Source organism: Acomys minous (assembly GCF_964271855.1).
Source record: "Acomys minous genome assembly, chromosome: 14".
Lineage (NCBI taxonomy): Eukaryota > Metazoa > Chordata > Mammalia > Rodentia > Muridae > Acomys > Acomys minous.
Window position 1 is genome coordinate 41772904 of NC_140496.1, and position 17528 is coordinate 41790431.

At 39.6% G+C, this 17528-nt stretch overlaps 1 protein-coding gene across 1 annotated transcript in view; it reads left to right on the forward strand.

The window, feature by feature from the left end:
* ITFG1 (integrin alpha FG-GAP repeat containing 1) overlaps positions 1–17528 on the forward strand; it is a 136606-nt gene that overhangs the window by 118040 nt on the left and 1038 nt on the right. Inside the window, exons 15-18 of the mRNA XM_084756010.1 lie at positions 11850–11974; positions 12560–12642; positions 15277–15394; positions 17221–17528. The exon at positions 17221–17528 is cut by the window's right edge and continues 1038 nt beyond it. Of these exons, the coding sequence (XP_084612136.1) occupies positions 11850–11974; positions 12560–12642; positions 15277–15394; positions 17221–17280 (386 nt within the window). The 3' untranslated portion in view covers positions 17281–17528. The remainder of the gene's footprint in view (positions 1–11849; positions 11975–12559; positions 12643–15276; positions 15395–17220) is intronic.

Sequence of the window (17528 nt, forward strand, 5' to 3'; positions counted from 1 at the left end):
CATCAGTTGATGAGAGCATCTTGGTTAGTTCTGTTTCCTGTTCTGTTTGGTGTCTTTTGCCTCCTTTGTGTGTTATCTTGGGGCAGGTTCTAAGTATGCGGCTTCAGCTGGCCTGAACTTCCATGTAGATCAGGCTGGTTGGAAACTCAGAGACTGGCCTGCCCTGCCTTCCTAGCACTGGGAATAAAGTTGCCACTCTGGGTCTTTGCCTCCGTTTTAACTTATGTCAGCATCACTTAATGTTCAGGATTTTTTATTGGAGATTAGCAAATACTTCTCAGAGTAAAAGTTTTCTCTTTCAAAGGAACAGAAAACATTAGATAGGTATATGTGTCTTTCTCATCTGTTTTTAAAAGAGGTTACTTTTTTTAAGCCCAGGCCACACCAGAGGTAAACCAGTTGTGTTAAGTGAAAATTCCTGAGTTTATAAAGTCTTCCAGGGAAAAACAATTCAGTGTTCTTTTGACCTAAATTAAACATATCCACAAAGAGATTAACATACCAAGAAATAAAAATTTTTGGAGACTTTCCCATCCATTAATATATTTTCCCTTTCTTCTTTTCCTTCCACTTATATCAACATTGTTTCAATTTTGCATCTTAATATTTCAAAAAATTTACAAGTATGTGTCAGATCTAGAACTATATGATTAGTCACATCTAAATGGCAGGCTTTAATGGCTTTCTGTACTCAAAACAGTATAGAAATTGTTCAAATGTATCTCCTGTACAGCCTTCGTACTTATTTTAACAATATAAACAGCTTAAAAGATATTAACCAGTTAATATTGCCTTTCAATATGGTGTCCTGGAGAATAAGAACAAATCAAGTCTTAAAACTTAATTTTTGCCTACACAGTATGTAAGCAAACTGTTGCTTGAATCGTTGTTGAACTGTTTTATAAATGCAGGCTCTAATTCAGTCTTTGAAAAACATAGTCACTTGAATTCTGGTAGATCAGCAGTTCTCAACCCATGGGTCACAAGCCGTTTGGAGGTGAAAGGACCCTTCCGCAGGGTTGTATATCAGATATCGCATATCAAATATTCATTATAGGTTGCACAAAATTACGAGTTCTTCCAATTTTCTAATTTATTTTAAATTAAAATTTAATTACATCATTTCCTCCCTCCTATTCTTCCCTCCAACCCCTCCCGTGCTCTTCTTTTTTAATTATTATTGTTTAAATAAGAATGACACCCTCCCTCCCCCCAGGCTCATATATTTGAATATTTCACAGTTCTTGGAACTGTTTGGGAAAGATGAGGAGGTGTGGCCTTGTTGAAGGAGGTGTGTCACTAGGGGTGGGCTGTGAGGTTCCAGAAGACTCATATCACTCCCAGTGTGCTCTCAGTCTTCTGCTTATGGATCAGGTGTGAGCTTTCAACTGTTCCTAATACCGTGCTTTTGGTCTGCTATCATAGACTCTACCTCTCTGAAACTAGAAGCCCAATTAAACACTTTTTTTCTAAGTTTCCTTGGACATGGTGTTTTATCACAATAGAAAAGTAACTAAAATATGTTGTTACTTATATGGAGAAATAGAAACAAACATATAATTGCAACGTTCTAAGTCCATTTAATGTCATTTATATGTGGGGTTTTGTTTTATTTTGTTGTTGTTGTTGTTTTAGAACTAACCAGTTGATGTTGGATAAACCAGTTTGGGGGGCTCAACTATGGGGATGACTAATCTTCCTCTCTCAGGAGCCATTAATTGCCTGTAGCTCATCATCTGAGGATAGCCTTCTGAGATATTCCCCATCCATGCTGGCATGTCAATTGGTGTTTACTGGTTTAGGAAAATGGCAGTAGTGAGTTTTCCTCTAAGAACCATGACCTCACTACCCAAGGGTATTTGGCTAGGTCTAGAGTACCAGACATGACTTCCTTCTTGCTGGATGGCCCCTAAGTCCAATTAGATACTTTTTGATTACTGTGAAGATACAAGTGCCACTATTGCTTCTTAGGGTGTCTTCCCATGCTGGTCATTATTTGATTCATAGTTGTCACAGCTGGGAAGGACTATGGGTTTCTTTCCACCCCTGGCAGATTGCATAGCACTTTCTAGTCTTTGTAAGTTCAAGGAGGAGGTTTTGGGGTCAGATACAGTTCAATTCCTCCAAGACCTGTGTCCAAAGTGCATGATGTCTTTAGCAATAGAGACTTACCTTCAAATTCTGAGAGGGAAACCAAGGACACCTGCATTGCTTTTTAATCTACTGGACACCCCTGACCAACAATTCAAAAGATTTCTTATGCTCTGAGACTCCTGTAGAGAATACTAATACCCCAAGTGACACATCTCTCTATATCTATCTATCTATCTCTATCTCCCCCCCCACAACCCCCTATGTACTATATGTAATTTTCGGTAAATATAAAATAATGTGATTCTCTGTGACTATTTTAAACATCTCACCCTTCTCCATCCGTTTTTCTAATTTCCTCCATGTTTCATCATGAATACTTTATCTTTAGGTAGAGTATATTTACTTCTATTAACGTGCTATAAAATGGTATTGTATTTTTCTGCTGTTCCACTTACATATTTTATTTGGAATATATTACAAGTCTTAGTCCTGATACATTTATTCACTTAAGAACTACATGTTTATAAATGACAAGACCAGGCCTATTCTAAGCTATTAGAATATAGAAGTGAATAGAACAAACTAAAATGCTCTTGTGGAAATCCTGAAAATGGAATGAATGTAAGCTGTAAGGCTAAGAAGCAGTTATCTCATAGGGTGCAGGTGTTGGGAAAAGTGAACCAAAAAATGAGGGATAGATACTGCCAAAGTAAGGCAGACATGAGTCATTTATGTGCAATAATCAGATTGGGCCTTCCTGAGACAGTATCATTTAAATAGAGATTCAAAGAAGGTAAAGGAGTTTGACACATAATTATATTTGGAAGAACATTTCAGGCAAAGAAAAAGCCTCTTAAGTATAAGCATCCCTTGAATGCCCAAGGAACAGTACAGGGCCTTCTGTGTTGGAGCACAGCGAATGGGGGCCGGTATGAAACTGAAGTCAAAGGCAGGTGTGGGCGGGAGTGTAAACTAGATGGCATAGCTTATGCTCTGAGTAAAATAATGCAAAATAGTACATTCAAGGGATGGAACACTTACAGCAGGAAATGGATATTAAAGTTGTTTCAGCAAAAGAGTGGTGATTTGAGCAACATAGCAGCAGTGGAGGCAGAAACAAGCTCTTGGATTTGAATGTGATGTAAATTATAGATTCTTATTTTGTTCCTTAGTCAACTGAATATAGACGGTGAGGTAGAGAGCACTGTAACTGTAGGGTTACTGGCATGACAAAAAGCAAAGAGAAAAGTTGCAGTAATTTGAAATGGAACAAGTATGTAGTGCAATAGTCTGTATTCTGATGTCTCCTAGATACCAGTACAATAATAGTGTCAGCAGCAATGACGAATTACCCTCTGAGGTGTTAGGAGCTGGCCTATGTCACTGGGGCCACAGGTAAATCTGGGGTCCTTTGTGTGTCACTGCAGTCAAAAAGGATTACCAGATGTTCTTATGACCAATGAAAATTGGGGGGAAAAGGCCGGGCGTGGTGGCACACACCTTTAATCCCAGCACTCAGAAGGCAGAGGCAGGCGGATCATTGGGAGTTCAAGGCCAGCCTGGTCTACAAAGCAAGTCCAGGACAGCCAAGGCTACACAGAGAAACCCTGTCTCAAAAAACAAAACAAAACAAAACAAAAAACAACAACAATAACAAAAACAGAAAGAAAGGACAATGGAAAAAAATCTTGAACTAAATTTTGTGGGGAAAAAACAGATTTTTAAAATTCATTATTAAGCCAATACAAAACTTCATATAATATGTTTTACATGTTCTTTCTGAGAATTGAAGGACTCTAGCCACTACTTTGCATGACTGATTCACAGGAAGAAAATAAAATAATCACAAGAATAAAAAGTTGTTTATTTGAAAAGTTCAATAAAGCTGACCACTATTTAACTAGACAGGATAAGCAAAAGACAGAAGAAAGCCAAGCACGGGACCAGCATCTGTAGCCCCTGCTACTCACTTGCGCCCAAGAATTTGAGGCCAACATGGACAATTCGGGGAGATCTTGACTCAGAACAACAAGAGGAAGAGGGAAGGAGAATAAAAAGTAGGTGAGGAGAAGAAGAAAGATCAGAAAGAGCGTTCCCACTGAGTTCACAGAGTTACACGTAGGGAATGCTGTGGCAACTGTAGCAAGCTAGACTAGACACTTCCTAGAAATTCCCGATGCCCAGAGTGATGGCTACTCTTTACATCTGGAATGTGTCCCAGAGGCTCACTGTCAAAGACCGATCCCCACCCCATGGGGCTGTTTGGAAACATCAAAGAGTTTTTCAGAAATGAGACTGGGTGGGAAGTTCTAGGACGCTGTGGGGCACATCCTCAAAGAGGACCAGGTCTCTTTCTAGCTCTTCCCATTCCCTAGCAGAGAGTGCACAGCTTTGCTTCCTACAGATACCCCAGTGTGATGAGGCACTGACTCCACATAGGTCCAATGGCAGTTCTGCTAGACAGCTGTGGATCTGGGCTCTCCGAAACTGTGAGCTGAAATAAATCTTTTGTCACTCAAGTTGGTTATCTAATGTGTTTATTATAGTAATGGGAAGATAGTACACTGATCAAAAAGAAACAGGCATATCAGATACGTTGTGGTGCATCTGTAATCCCAACACTTGGGAAGCTGGCCTAATTCAATAATACATAATGAGACCATCATTCCAAACAACTTGCCTTTAATCCCAGCACTTAGAACATAGGAGATGGGTCTCTGGGTCTGAGTCTGAGTTCTAGGGCAGCCAGGCCTACATAGTAAAACCTTTTCTTTAAAAAGGAGGAGGAAGAGAAAGAATAGATAAGTCTCAATAGTACAAGTTAAGAGATTAAATGAGTAATTTAAAATATCTTGCTTGTCCCCCTCCCAATAAATACATATACTAATAAACAATAAAAACATAAGCAAGTACCAAATTACTTCATTAGTGAATTTAACTATTTAAATAAGACTTAGTGCCACTCCTCCTCACACATCGTACCACATTCTGTAAGGCCACATTATCGCCATGCCCAGCACACGATACCACATCCTGTAAGGCCAACATTATCGCCATGCCCAGCACACGATACCACATTCTGTAAGGCCAACATTATCGCCATGCCCAGCACACGATACCACATTCTGTAAGGCCACATTATCGCCATGCCCAGCACACGATACCACATTCTGTAAGGCCAACATTATCGCCATGCCCAGCACACAATACCACATTCTGTAAGGCCAACATTATCGCCATGCCCAGCACAAGATACCACATTCTGTAAGGCCAACATTATCGCCATGCCCAGCACATGATACCACATTCTGTAAGGCCAACATTATCGCCATGCCCAGCACACGATCCACATTCTGTAAGGCCACATTATCGCCATGCCCAGCACAAGATACCACATTCTGTAAGGCCAACATTATCGCCATGCCCAGCACACGATACCACATTCTGTAAGGCCAACATTATAGCCATGCCCAGCACAAGATACCACATGGAAAAGATTAGAGAACTGGTTTTGTCAAATCTTCAGCAAAATACTAGCAAGTCAAATCCTATAGCATAGAAGGACTTTCCAGAATGGGTGAGTAGGATATGGTCAAGAAGGCAAACGCTGCTCAATATAAGAAAATGTGTCAATGCACTGAGCAGCAGTAATAAAAGAATAAACATTTCAGATAAGAGAATGAGCTTTTCGCCTTCATGCTAGCCCCAGCCTGTGTCACTGATGTGACAAAATACCAGGCAAGAAGCAGCTGAAAGGAGGGCTGCTTTTGGCTCACAGTTTGAGGGCAACACTCCATCATGATGAGAACCACATCTCTCAGCAGTGGTGGTGAGAGCGTGAGGAGCTAGCACATCGTACCCAGTCGGAGCAGAGAGAGATGATGATGATGCTGTTTGCTTTCGTCTTTTTTTTTTTTTTCAGCCGATGGGACCAGTGTTGGATAGTGGTAGTGGTGCTGACAGTCTGGGTGGGTCCTCCCTCCTCACTTAAGTCTCTCTCTAGAAACACCCTCCCATTCACACCTCCAGGCTATCTTGGAGGGCATTTCCAAAGAGAGCTGACTGTGGCAGCACTGTCCCCAGGAACTGAATAAAGGGGAAAGGAGGAAGCCAGCTGGGCAGCAGTGACTTGCAAAATGAAACCAGCCATTTCATGCCGCACAGCACTGCAGTGGACTGTCCTTCAGCCGTGAGCCCAGCTATGCTCCTATTTCCTTAAGTGGTTTTGTCACAGCAAAAGCAATACCAAATGCAGTCACTAAACAAACAACAGAAATGGCAAAAACAACTAACATTGGGGTGGAGAGCACACACCAAAAAAGAAAATGTGCCTAAGGGGCCAAATAGACACTATAAATCAACTATCTCTGTAGTCAAAGTCTTAAAAGAAACTAGAGTCAAGGAAATCTACTAAGTTAAAAAGTATAAATAAGTACAACCATTTTTAAATAAAATAGAAATAGGGCTGCCACTCGGTAATAGTGAACTACCCTAGCATACCTGAGTCCTTCAGTTCAGTCCTCAAACCTACCAAGAAGAAAATCAAGTAGAAATTATGTAGTTGGAAAGTACAGGATTTGAAAACATTAAGAAACAGCTCTGTGATGTAATTGAGCTAGCAAAATAATCTAGACACTGGAATATACACCAATTGCAAGTATCCAGTACTTAAATAAGCAAAGTGACCATCTCAGAGACCCATGGCAGCACCAGCAAGCATACCAAACATATTGATAATTGGAATTTTAGGATGAAAAAGCAAGGAAAGAAAAGCAGAAATAATGTGTAAGTCATTGCGGAAGCCACCCAAATGTTATGACATGTTAATATGCACATCTAAAAAGATCAGCAGACCTCAAATCAAAGGCCCATATCAGGCTTATCAACTCTCAAGAAATATGCTTGAAAACAGCAAAAGAGAAGTGACCCATCACATCATGTTTAGGCAAGAAGGCAGTGGACAATACATTATACATTCTGAAAGGGAAACTACCAATCAATGACTGGCAACACTATCCTTCACACATAAATGCTCAGCTAAATCAAACAGGATTAATCACAGTAACAGAACTCCTGAACACTAAATAGATGCCCATTAATACTGAGCTGTGGTTACTAGACAGCAACTTAAATCTATACAAATCAGATCAACAATTATACTAAAGTAAATCTCTGTATGAATGTTGAATTAGATTAGTATTAATCCAAACTAATTTTTTCTATGCTGTTAATTGAAATACCCAGGGCAATCACTAAGATAGTGGCACTCAAAATATATTAAAAACAAACAGTGGCGTGCTGGAGATATGGCTCAGTGGTTAAAAGCACTTGTTCTTGCAGAGGATCCAAGTTCCATTCCCAGCACCCACATGGTAGCCCACAGTGTCTATAACTACAGTCCCTGGATTCCCAGCACCCACATGGTAGCCAACAGTGTCTATAACTACAGTCCCTGGAGAGCTGACACTATCTTCTGTGGACCTATGTGGACACAGACATAAATTCTGTTATTAGTAATTATTTTAAAAGTAAATGAAAGAAGCACTCCAGCAAAAGATTGTGTCAGACTGTAACAAAGTTACTATGTCTATAGGAGAGTCTCTAGACATTAAAAGACAGTAAGGGTTACTAGGAATGATGAAAAGGTAAGACCAAAGAAACCTTAAGAGAACGATGCCCCATTCCCTCGGTGGGGCGGGGGGAGGGGTTGTATAGGTTGCTGTTTGCTTGCCTGATCTACAAATGCTTATTCTCATTGGGAGGTGGTCATAAGTCATTATTGGTATTACACAGAGAAAAAATTAGGGGAAACACAAGAACGTCTCTCTTTGCCTTTATCTTGCATACGTAGGCAAGGAGATGGGAGCTGAAAAGAAAGAAAGGGAGATTTAGGAACATAGAGGGAGGATAGAACAAAAGCTAGGTGATTGAACCTTCTCCTTAACTCAAGGCCTTAACTGCTACTTATAATGAAGGTTCCGTCTAAGTCATTGCTATAGAATTTAATATATTGATACAAAACATAGGCATGTCAAATAACTGGCAGATTTTAACACAAGAATATATATCCTAAGTCTAACAGATAGCTATGACTATCGATATATGAGGTAAAATAGTTGAATAAGGTCTCCAAAAGCCTCAGAGACACACAGAATATGGCATTTAAAGTTGTTCTTACAGTCCTAAATTTCTTCGACAACAAGACAAGTTAACTCCTGACAACACCCAGCCGACCTCAAAGAAGATGATGAGCATCAAAGAGCCTTCTTATGGACATAGCTTTAAAGGTGGCAAAATAACCATTAGACAAAATGTTCTCGTTCCGCCACTAACAGAATCTGCCTAAAAGTGGGCAACTTAGCTGCAGGCAGAGTCGATGGCCGCACTCTGCCAAGTCAGGGTAAGCAAGTCCTCAGTAGTTCCTGCCCTGTGAACAAGTCTGGCAGAAATATTAGGCCAGAAAGCTGAAGATGAGGCTCCAGCGTTATAAAGTGTATTGGGTGACTGGTCAGGCAGTAAACTGTCTTAAGTCAATTTGTACATTTTGGAAACTGCTAACCCACATTGCTGGTTCACTCAGGAATTTAAGATTTATTCCTTCTCAAGTCTCTGAGGGGCGTTGAAGACAAGATAATATAGTTCTGTAACCAAGTTTAGCTGGTTAGCGGACAAGATCGTTTTAGATCAAGATAAAGAAGTTAAGCTGAGATAAAATAGATATTATAGATAAAATAGATATTATAGATAAAATAGATAAAATAGAACTTAAGTTGAGATAAAATAGATATCGAATCTTATTCGGAAATCTAGACCCAACAAGACAGGAAAAACACTCACTTCAAATGAGACGAATGCAGATGGCCAAGTCACTGATTGTAACATATATAGAACTCAGTATTCTCATGATTGTCACATGGTTCTCCCTGCTGTATGTAGTTTGTTTTATACATGTGTAATAAAATAAAAGTATATATTTAAAAAAAAAGAAAGGAAAAGGTAAGTCCATGGTCTGGTGAGATGACTCAGTGCATAAAAGTGCTTGCCGCCAAGCCCAACAACCTGATTGAACCCTAGGACCCACATGACTGCTGCAGGTGGTCCTGTGAACTTAATGGCGAGCACTAACACACATAACAGCGATGGTGATGATGATGGTGATGATGATGATGATGGTGATGATGATGGATAATAATGTTTTTTTCAATGTGAGTCCATACAAAGATACAGCATTTAACAACAGAGCCACAAAATTAATGCAGACTAGAAGTAGAAGGTGGATAACTCAACAATAAATGACTGGAGCCAGGCATAGTCACGTGTCACATTTGCCCGTGGTCCCCTGCTCCAGAGGCTACGGTGGAAGGTCATGTGAGCCCTCAAGTTCCAGTGTAACAATAGTGACACATTGAGATTCACAAATTGACAAATGATTGATTGATTGATGACTGACTGGCAAGGACTTTGATACTTGTCTTTCAAAATTGGTCAACAACTAAGCAGTTAATCAATTAAAGATGTAAATACCTAACAGAAATGCATAGAACAGTGCACCTAGAATATGCAATGTTTCTCCAGTACACATAGAGCATTTTCCCAGATAGGCCATGTACTGTCATGGAACAAAACTCAGTAAAGCTGAAAGGACTGAAATCATAACAAGTGTGTCCTCTAACCACATTAAAAACCAGTGAGAGGGAGCTGACAGTGCGGCTGAGTATTCAACAGCACTTGATGCTTCTGCAGAAGACCAGGGTTCGGTTCCCGGCACCCACAGTAGGCAGCTCGCAGCCGCCTGTTACTTCAGTTCCAGGGGATCTTACACCCTGTTCTGGCCCCTGAAAGCATCCATATGCATGTGGTATACATACATACACTCAGCCACAGGCACGGATGCGTAAAATAAGTAAATACTTTTTAAATCATTAAGAACATTTTATAAATATGTAAATACATGAAAATAAACAACACGCTCCAACTAAATAATTGAAGAAAAATCAAAGAAATTAGAAAATACACTGAAGTAAATGTGAACAGAAAAAAATGCAACTTATCAAAATCCTTAGAATGCAGCTAAGATCTGACAGGAAAATGTACTGCTCCAAATGCCTGCAGTTTGCTCACTTCTCCTAGGTGGGGTGGCCTTGTGGGCACACTGAGGAAGGGGATGCAGGTTATACAGATGAGACCTGATAGGCTGTGGTCAGACAGTGAGGGAAGAGAGCCGCTCCACCCCTGTCAGAGGTCTAGGGGAGGGGACTAGGGCAGAAGAGGGAGGGAGGATGGGAACTGGATATAATATGAATAAGTTACACTAAGTAAAATAGAAAAAATAAAAACAAGGGTAGGAATACAGTTCCGCCGGGAGCTGTATGTTCAGCATGCTGTGCCACGCATGGGCCCGGGCTTGATGCCTAGCACCTCTGAAGCCTGGTCAGTGGCTTATGCCGCTAGTCCCAGAACTCTGTAGGTGGAGGCAGGAAGTGCGAGATAACCCTGACTGCATAGGGAGTTCTGTACCGGCCTGCTCTAGAGACCCAGTGGAAAGCACTGTCTGAAATGAGCATTGTAATCTCTCACCTTGAGAAACGTGGGAAACATAAAACGACTGCGCCTACGCAGAATACGGGAAACAACTGTGTAGAGAGTGCAGAGAAGCAGCACGCCAAAGGGTGGTTTTCAGACATATTAAAACTAGCAAGCCTTTAGCTACACTGATCAGGAAAGACAAAGGTCCAGACTGACACAAGAGATAACTACTGCATTTACAGAAATAAGAAGATACACGGATGAGCAGCAGGTACTGGAAAGAAGTTCAGCATCATTTGTTAATAGGGAATGCAGGTTAAACTCTGATGAAAGGCTGCTCCCAGCCATCAAATTGGCGACTGGAAGCATTCTAGGATGTGGAAGTTTTTGAACTTCATATAATTGCTTGCATGAGTATGAAACGGAACAGATTTTTTACACAACATTTAATTGATATATCATAATTTAACTGTACATATTATTGGATACAATATGATGTTTCAGTGCCTTTATCTAATGTATAATAATAAGATTGAGGTAACTGGCATATCTAACACTTCAAACATTTATGATTTCTTCATGTTGGGAACATCAAAGAGTATTTATGTTGCCTATTTTGGAATAGGTCTGGTAAATACAAAAAAAATTTAGACAAAAGTGGAAGTTACCCAAAAGCCCATTAATGAAATTAATTAATAAAACAAAATGTAGTATATATCATGCTCTTTGTCAGTTGATGCAGTACAGAAACACGCTATAGCATGAGCCATGACAGCATGTGATGTGAAAGAAGCTAGCTACAAAGACCACATAGTATATAACTGTATCCTATGGGGTCTTGAGAAGAGGTAGCCTCATAGAGAAGAGAGGAGGCAAATCAGAGGAGCTGCCTACAGCTGGAAGTGCAGCCCTGCTGGCAAGAGGACCAGCTTTGGGTCTTGAGTTTTTCAAGTGATTAAAATATCTTAAAATTCCATTGTGCTCACTGAGGTAAACTCTTAGGATATTCTCAAAACCACTTCACTAAATGTTATAAATGTATATTATTTATAGTACAGGAATTGTATCTCAAAGCAGTTTTTGTAAACCATTAACCATTAATATTATTTAACTGAATGTTCATTTCACATTTTCTACCTGAATTTAACATTTTATGATTTTAAGACTTGGTGAGTGTTTCCAAAAGTATTTTTGTTTGTTTGATTGATTGATTGTCTTCATAAATCTAGCTGGACAGCTCAGCCAGTCAGCACACTTAGCTCTTCAGCTACCTTACAATGTACTTGGATTAGGCCGAAGTGCCAATTTCCTGGACCATCTTTTTGTTGGTATTCCCCGTCCATCTGGAGAGAAGGCAAGTAAACATTTTATTTGTTGTCTGCTTCAATGCCACTGAAACATTTAAATCCAATAATTTGAATACAGTTTAATTTCAATGTGAATTCACATATTTAATAGCCTTTATAATTGAAAAACTGACTCATAGCAACCGGTCTAAGCTTATCTTCAAGTGTACCATGATTTGATAATAGTTTTTCCATTTCTTTCCCATTAAACTTCATGGCTTCTTATACTTTTATGTGCTATTTCTTAATACTTTTTATTACTCAACAGCATAATATGTGTTAACATAGAAGTAGCATTATTGTACTTACACATATATACATAAGATACATAGAATAGTGTCATTTGTTTGTCCATCTTCTGGCTTGAATTTTAGCTCCTCCAATCAGTACTTACATGTAGCATTTTGAATAATGTCTGCAAAAATTACCCATTGTTTGTTGAGTGAATAAATTCACAACACACAAATATAATCCTCCTTACCTTTCAAAATCTCAAAATACTTGAGAGTTTGGGGTTTATTTTTCCTTTCTTCAATATTTAAACTAATTTTTATATGTATTGTCTTTTAAGTGTTCTTAAATTCTGTTTTCAGTCTATAAGAAAACAAGAGTGGACAGCAATCATCCCAAACTCCCAGCTGATCGTCATTCCGTACCCTCACGATGTCCCTCGGAGGTAACAATAATCCCCTTCCGTGTCTGAACTTAATTTAGTAGATACCCAGGCGTGCTCTGATAAACTCTCATATTTATTGCCTGCGCTGTTCCCCTGAGTGCCCAACACTTAATTTACTTAGTCAATTTCAGATTATTAAACAGACTTGCCCTGATGTTTCATAAGGAATAAATTCATTCTTATGAGGACAAAGGCAGCTTAATTAGTAATTTATACATACTGCATTTGTGTAATTTTCACTAGTTGTAATTACTAGGTTTTGTTTTGTGGTTTTGGGGCGGTTGTTGTGTTTTTGTTTTTGTTTTTTGCAGTGCAGGGAGTTGAGCCCATTGCATGCCAGGCAAGCCTTCTCCCAGGAGCCATTCTCCTTGCTCTAGTCTGTTTTGTTATTAAATGTTACATGGCCTGCGTCCCACGGAGCACTAGAACAGTGCTTGCCACCTCATGAGCTGACTGTGTCCACCTTTCTGTCTTTATTCATTAAAGCCTTTACCCCATGAAAGCTAATAAATGTTATACACTAGGTTTACCCACCCTGCTAGACAACTAAGTGGCCAACACATTACTGCATATATAAGATGACACTAATAAAAATAGTTATTTCCTGAATGAGGGTTGGATTGGATTGAGGTTTCATTTTGGTTTTGTGATAGAGTCTCACCATGTTGCCTAGACTCATCTGAAACTCCAGGGCTCCAGAAATTCCCCCCACTTCAGCCTCCTGAGGACCTGGAACTACCATGCCTGGCCCTGATTTCTTTTTTCTCTTCTATTTGTTTGTTTTTATGATCCAGTGTTGTATGTTTTCTCCACCTTGAGTTGAGAACAAACTATAAAACCTGAATGAGGAGCAGAGAAGCTCTAGGGATACAGTACTGAAAAGAGTGGGGGCCAACCACACCAGTGTGCGACAGCGAAGGAGAAGGAGCATGCAGAAATACATGTCATGGTTTCTTTAAAAGAAAATATGTGTGTGTTCATATATGTTTATCTCTGACAGATTATATGAGGAATCTCATGGGTAGGCACCTGAAGATTGATGTTTTATTTTCATTTAACCAAAATGGCAAATATCCTCATCTTTGAAAAAAATCTATTTTTAAAAAAATAGAACTAAAAAACTCAAGAAAAAAACCCTGAAAAGTAGTTTTAGAGGCTGAAGAGATAGGTCCATGGTAAAGAGTGCTTGCTGCTCCTGCAGGGACCTGAGTTCAGTCCCCAGCACTCACCGCAGGTGACTCAACCACCTGCAACCCCAACTACAAGGGATTGGAGTCCCTCTTCTGGCCTCTGTAGGCACTCGTATGTACAGTGTGTGTGTGTGTGTGTGTAGCATGCGTGCACACATGAACACATACACACCCACAGAGTAAACAAGTAAAAAGAGTTTATGGCTTCTTAAAAATTGGTCTTATTCTGAGCATAGTGGCTCACGTGTGTAACCTCAAGAGGCTGAGGCAGGAGGATGGCAACCTCAATAATACATCGTGCTGTAAAGCAAGACCCTGTCTCAAAAAGCAGCAAAAGAGTTTTGTTTTCTATTGTAAGGTACTTAACAATACTCATTTTCTTAAGGTTTATTCATCTGAATTTCTGAAAAGTTCTGCCATAGCTTTCTTCCATAATCAGAACATTTTTTATGTTTCTTTTGCTCTTTCCAAAGAAATGTCCTTTTCAAATTTATGTACATAATAAAAACCCTAATTGATTTTTGTTTGAGATGTATTCTGAGATTTACTGACTTAAAGACTAACATATGGATCAATAAATTTTAATTATGTCAAAATAAATCAATACCTACTTGCTGTTCATTAGAATGATCTTGCCCTTGTTAATCTTTTAAAATGAGAACACAGTCCTTTCCCGTTTCCGAGGAGAACAAGAAGCTCTGTGTGCACAACTGCCCACAGTTAGCAATAAAGACCCAGCTTAGGCCGTGCTGCATTATGTGTAGTGTTTTAAGAGAGACCTAATTATGCTGATGGTGTTGTCTATATATTGACATTAACAGAGAGGCAGAGTGACGTTAGAAGCCTCAACATACAAGTTATTATGTAATTTAAAGCATCCACTATAACCCAGAAGTGGCACAGGTTCTACACAGCCAACAGTAAGCCCCCACTCAGACACATGATTGTTTTAGTTACATGTGTGGGCAGGAGTCAAAAGCTAAGGTACTGTAGTCCTAGTGCAGCATATGGCCTTTTAGAGTTGAAAGTTTCAAACTCAACAGATCACATTTTTTCTTTTCTAAAGTACTATTGGTAAGTTAATTCTGAAGATAAAACTCAAAAATAAATGCATATTAACTATCTCTTCAACAATTCTACTTCAGGGAGATGTGAGTATACTGCAATTGTAAAGTGTTGACCCTGCACACATGAGGCCATGGGTTTAATCCCCAAAACCATACATGAAAAGGAAAATTGTAGTTCAGTCTTAAGAAAACCATGAACAATTTAGGATCATCAATATTCTCCAAATTACCTAAATTTAATTGCTTTTTTTTTAGATGAAAGAATGAAGGAATGGCTTAACAAATGAACTTTCATAAACTGCTCTGCTTTCTGATCTCAATTCAGCCTTGCTATTATGCTAAATTTACTATTTTAATTGTTCTGTTTTTTTCTGCAGCTGGAGTGCCAAATTGTATCTTACACCAAGTAACATCGTCCTCCTGACTGCGGTAGCACTCATTGGGGTCTGCATTTTCATCTTGGCAATAATTGCCATTTTACATTGGCAGGAAAAGGTTTGTTTTTCAGTGAAAACTTTGGTTAATTTATTATTGTACTGTGTTGCTCTTCAAAACTGAGGAGCTGGGATATAACTCAGTGTTTGAGGGCACAGGTTCAATCCCTAGCTCCACACAAAGAAGAAAAGGAAATAATATCAAACACCGAGCCAGTAGGCTTCAACAGTGCCCTCCAAAAAGGCTTCTGTGTCACAAAGGAGTGCGGTTCCCCCTCCTTTGGGCTGCCATGTCTACCAGAATCATGTTTTGCTAACTAAAATTACTATTTTATCTATCTTGGCTACTCTTTTAACTTAATGAAGAGAAAAACATGTTGATTATTCTAATATTAGTAAATTTGTCACTCAGAAGATCACTCAACATAATAACCAAAAATTATATATTCAATTAATTTCAAGATTGTAGAATGGCTCCATACTTTATCTAAAAGCAACATACTCCAAAATTCTCTATATCCCTCAGCCTGTGAAAGGAAGTTAAGTTCCTCATCTTATCAGGAGATGTGACTGTGGCATGAATGTGGGAATACAGCAGCTGTGGGGCAGCGGCTACACCCTGCCTGCTGCGCCACGTGCACCCTAGCCCCTGCCACTCTGGTTCCTCTGTCTCTGTAGCCAGCTTTTCCCCCTCTGCTGGCTGCTGCTGTTTTTTCGTTCTCCATTTCCAGTTCCTACGGTGATCTCTACCAAGGTTACTTAGCTCAAAGCCGATATTCTAAAGCTTCCTCTCTCCCCTCTCTTATTCACCTGCAATATTAGTCAGCCACTTACTGATTCTTACCTTCCTGAGAACCGCTGCGGCTGCCTCCTCTGCCTTCCTACCGGCACTTCTGTACCTCAGCCCTTCAGGATCTAAGGTCGTGGCTGGTCTCTGACTTCAGCCTCTCCACCTCCTATGCAGTAGACCCACTACACTCACCATGGAATGAGCCTTGGCCGTGTCCCCCTCCTACTCCCTCAGGTGACTGTCCACTGTCTTAAGAACATGTAAGTGTTCCTCACCCGGGCCTCGGACTCCTTCCATGTCACTCCACCATATGCCCTGCTGTCTTGTGTCCTCCATTTCCTTGCATATGTCCCGCCCCCTTCCACACCCAGCAGGCTTCCTCGTGCTGAAACTCCCTTCTTCCATTCCCATCACTATTTTAAAGCCCTTTCCTCACTCAGCCCAAAAGCAAGCTCTCAAAAGTAACATCATCAGGGCCAGCCCTAATACACAGTACGATTGCTTCTTTGTCCTTTCTAGGCTTCAGATTCTTGAAGGACAAAATCTAAAATGCTTTTCAATCCCTCTATCTTACTTGGAGAAGACAGCCAATAGATATCTGCTAAATCAATAGGTTAACTAAAAAATAATCATCTTGTATAATTAGTTTAGGTTGGTCTGTTGCCATCAGTGTTAAAAGTGATTCTGTTCGCTCTCACTTTGAAGTAGATTATAAATGATAATAATGTAAGTGTGTGTGTGTATGATTTTCAAATTCTATTAATATGTCCTTAATTATAAAATACCTACTGGATCTATGAAAATATTTTATATTATTACATTATAAAAATCATACCTGTGAGGCCGGGCGTGGTGGCGCACGCCTTTAATCCCAGCACTCGGGAGGCAGAGGTAGGCGGATCGCTGTGAGTTCGAGGCCAGCCTGGTCTACAAAGTGAGTCCAGGACGACCAAGGCTACACAGAGAGACCCTGTCTCGAAAAACCAAAAAAAAAAAAAAAAAAAAAAAAAAAAAAAAAAAAAAATCATACCTGTTACGTATATTACAGGAGTCTTAATATTTTCTTGCACTTAAACCACTCTAAAATTCTCTTTCAGAAAGCAGACGACAGAGAAAAACGACAAGAAGCACACCGGTTTCATTTTGATGCCATGTGACTTCGCTTTAAGTAGTACAGATTGGAACTCACTTGATTAGTAAAACACTAAATTTTGACTTCTGGGTAAAAAAAAAAAATAATGGATGTGAGATATTTATAAATTATGCCTTCCTTGTCAGTTATTGGAAAATACTAAAATAAATATGGCCTGAATATCTCATAAGGTCTTTTCTACGCACTTTGTATGTAATAGTTGAGGTTCTTTCTTCAGCAGTACTGGACGTTTTTGTTCCTTTGTGGAATGTG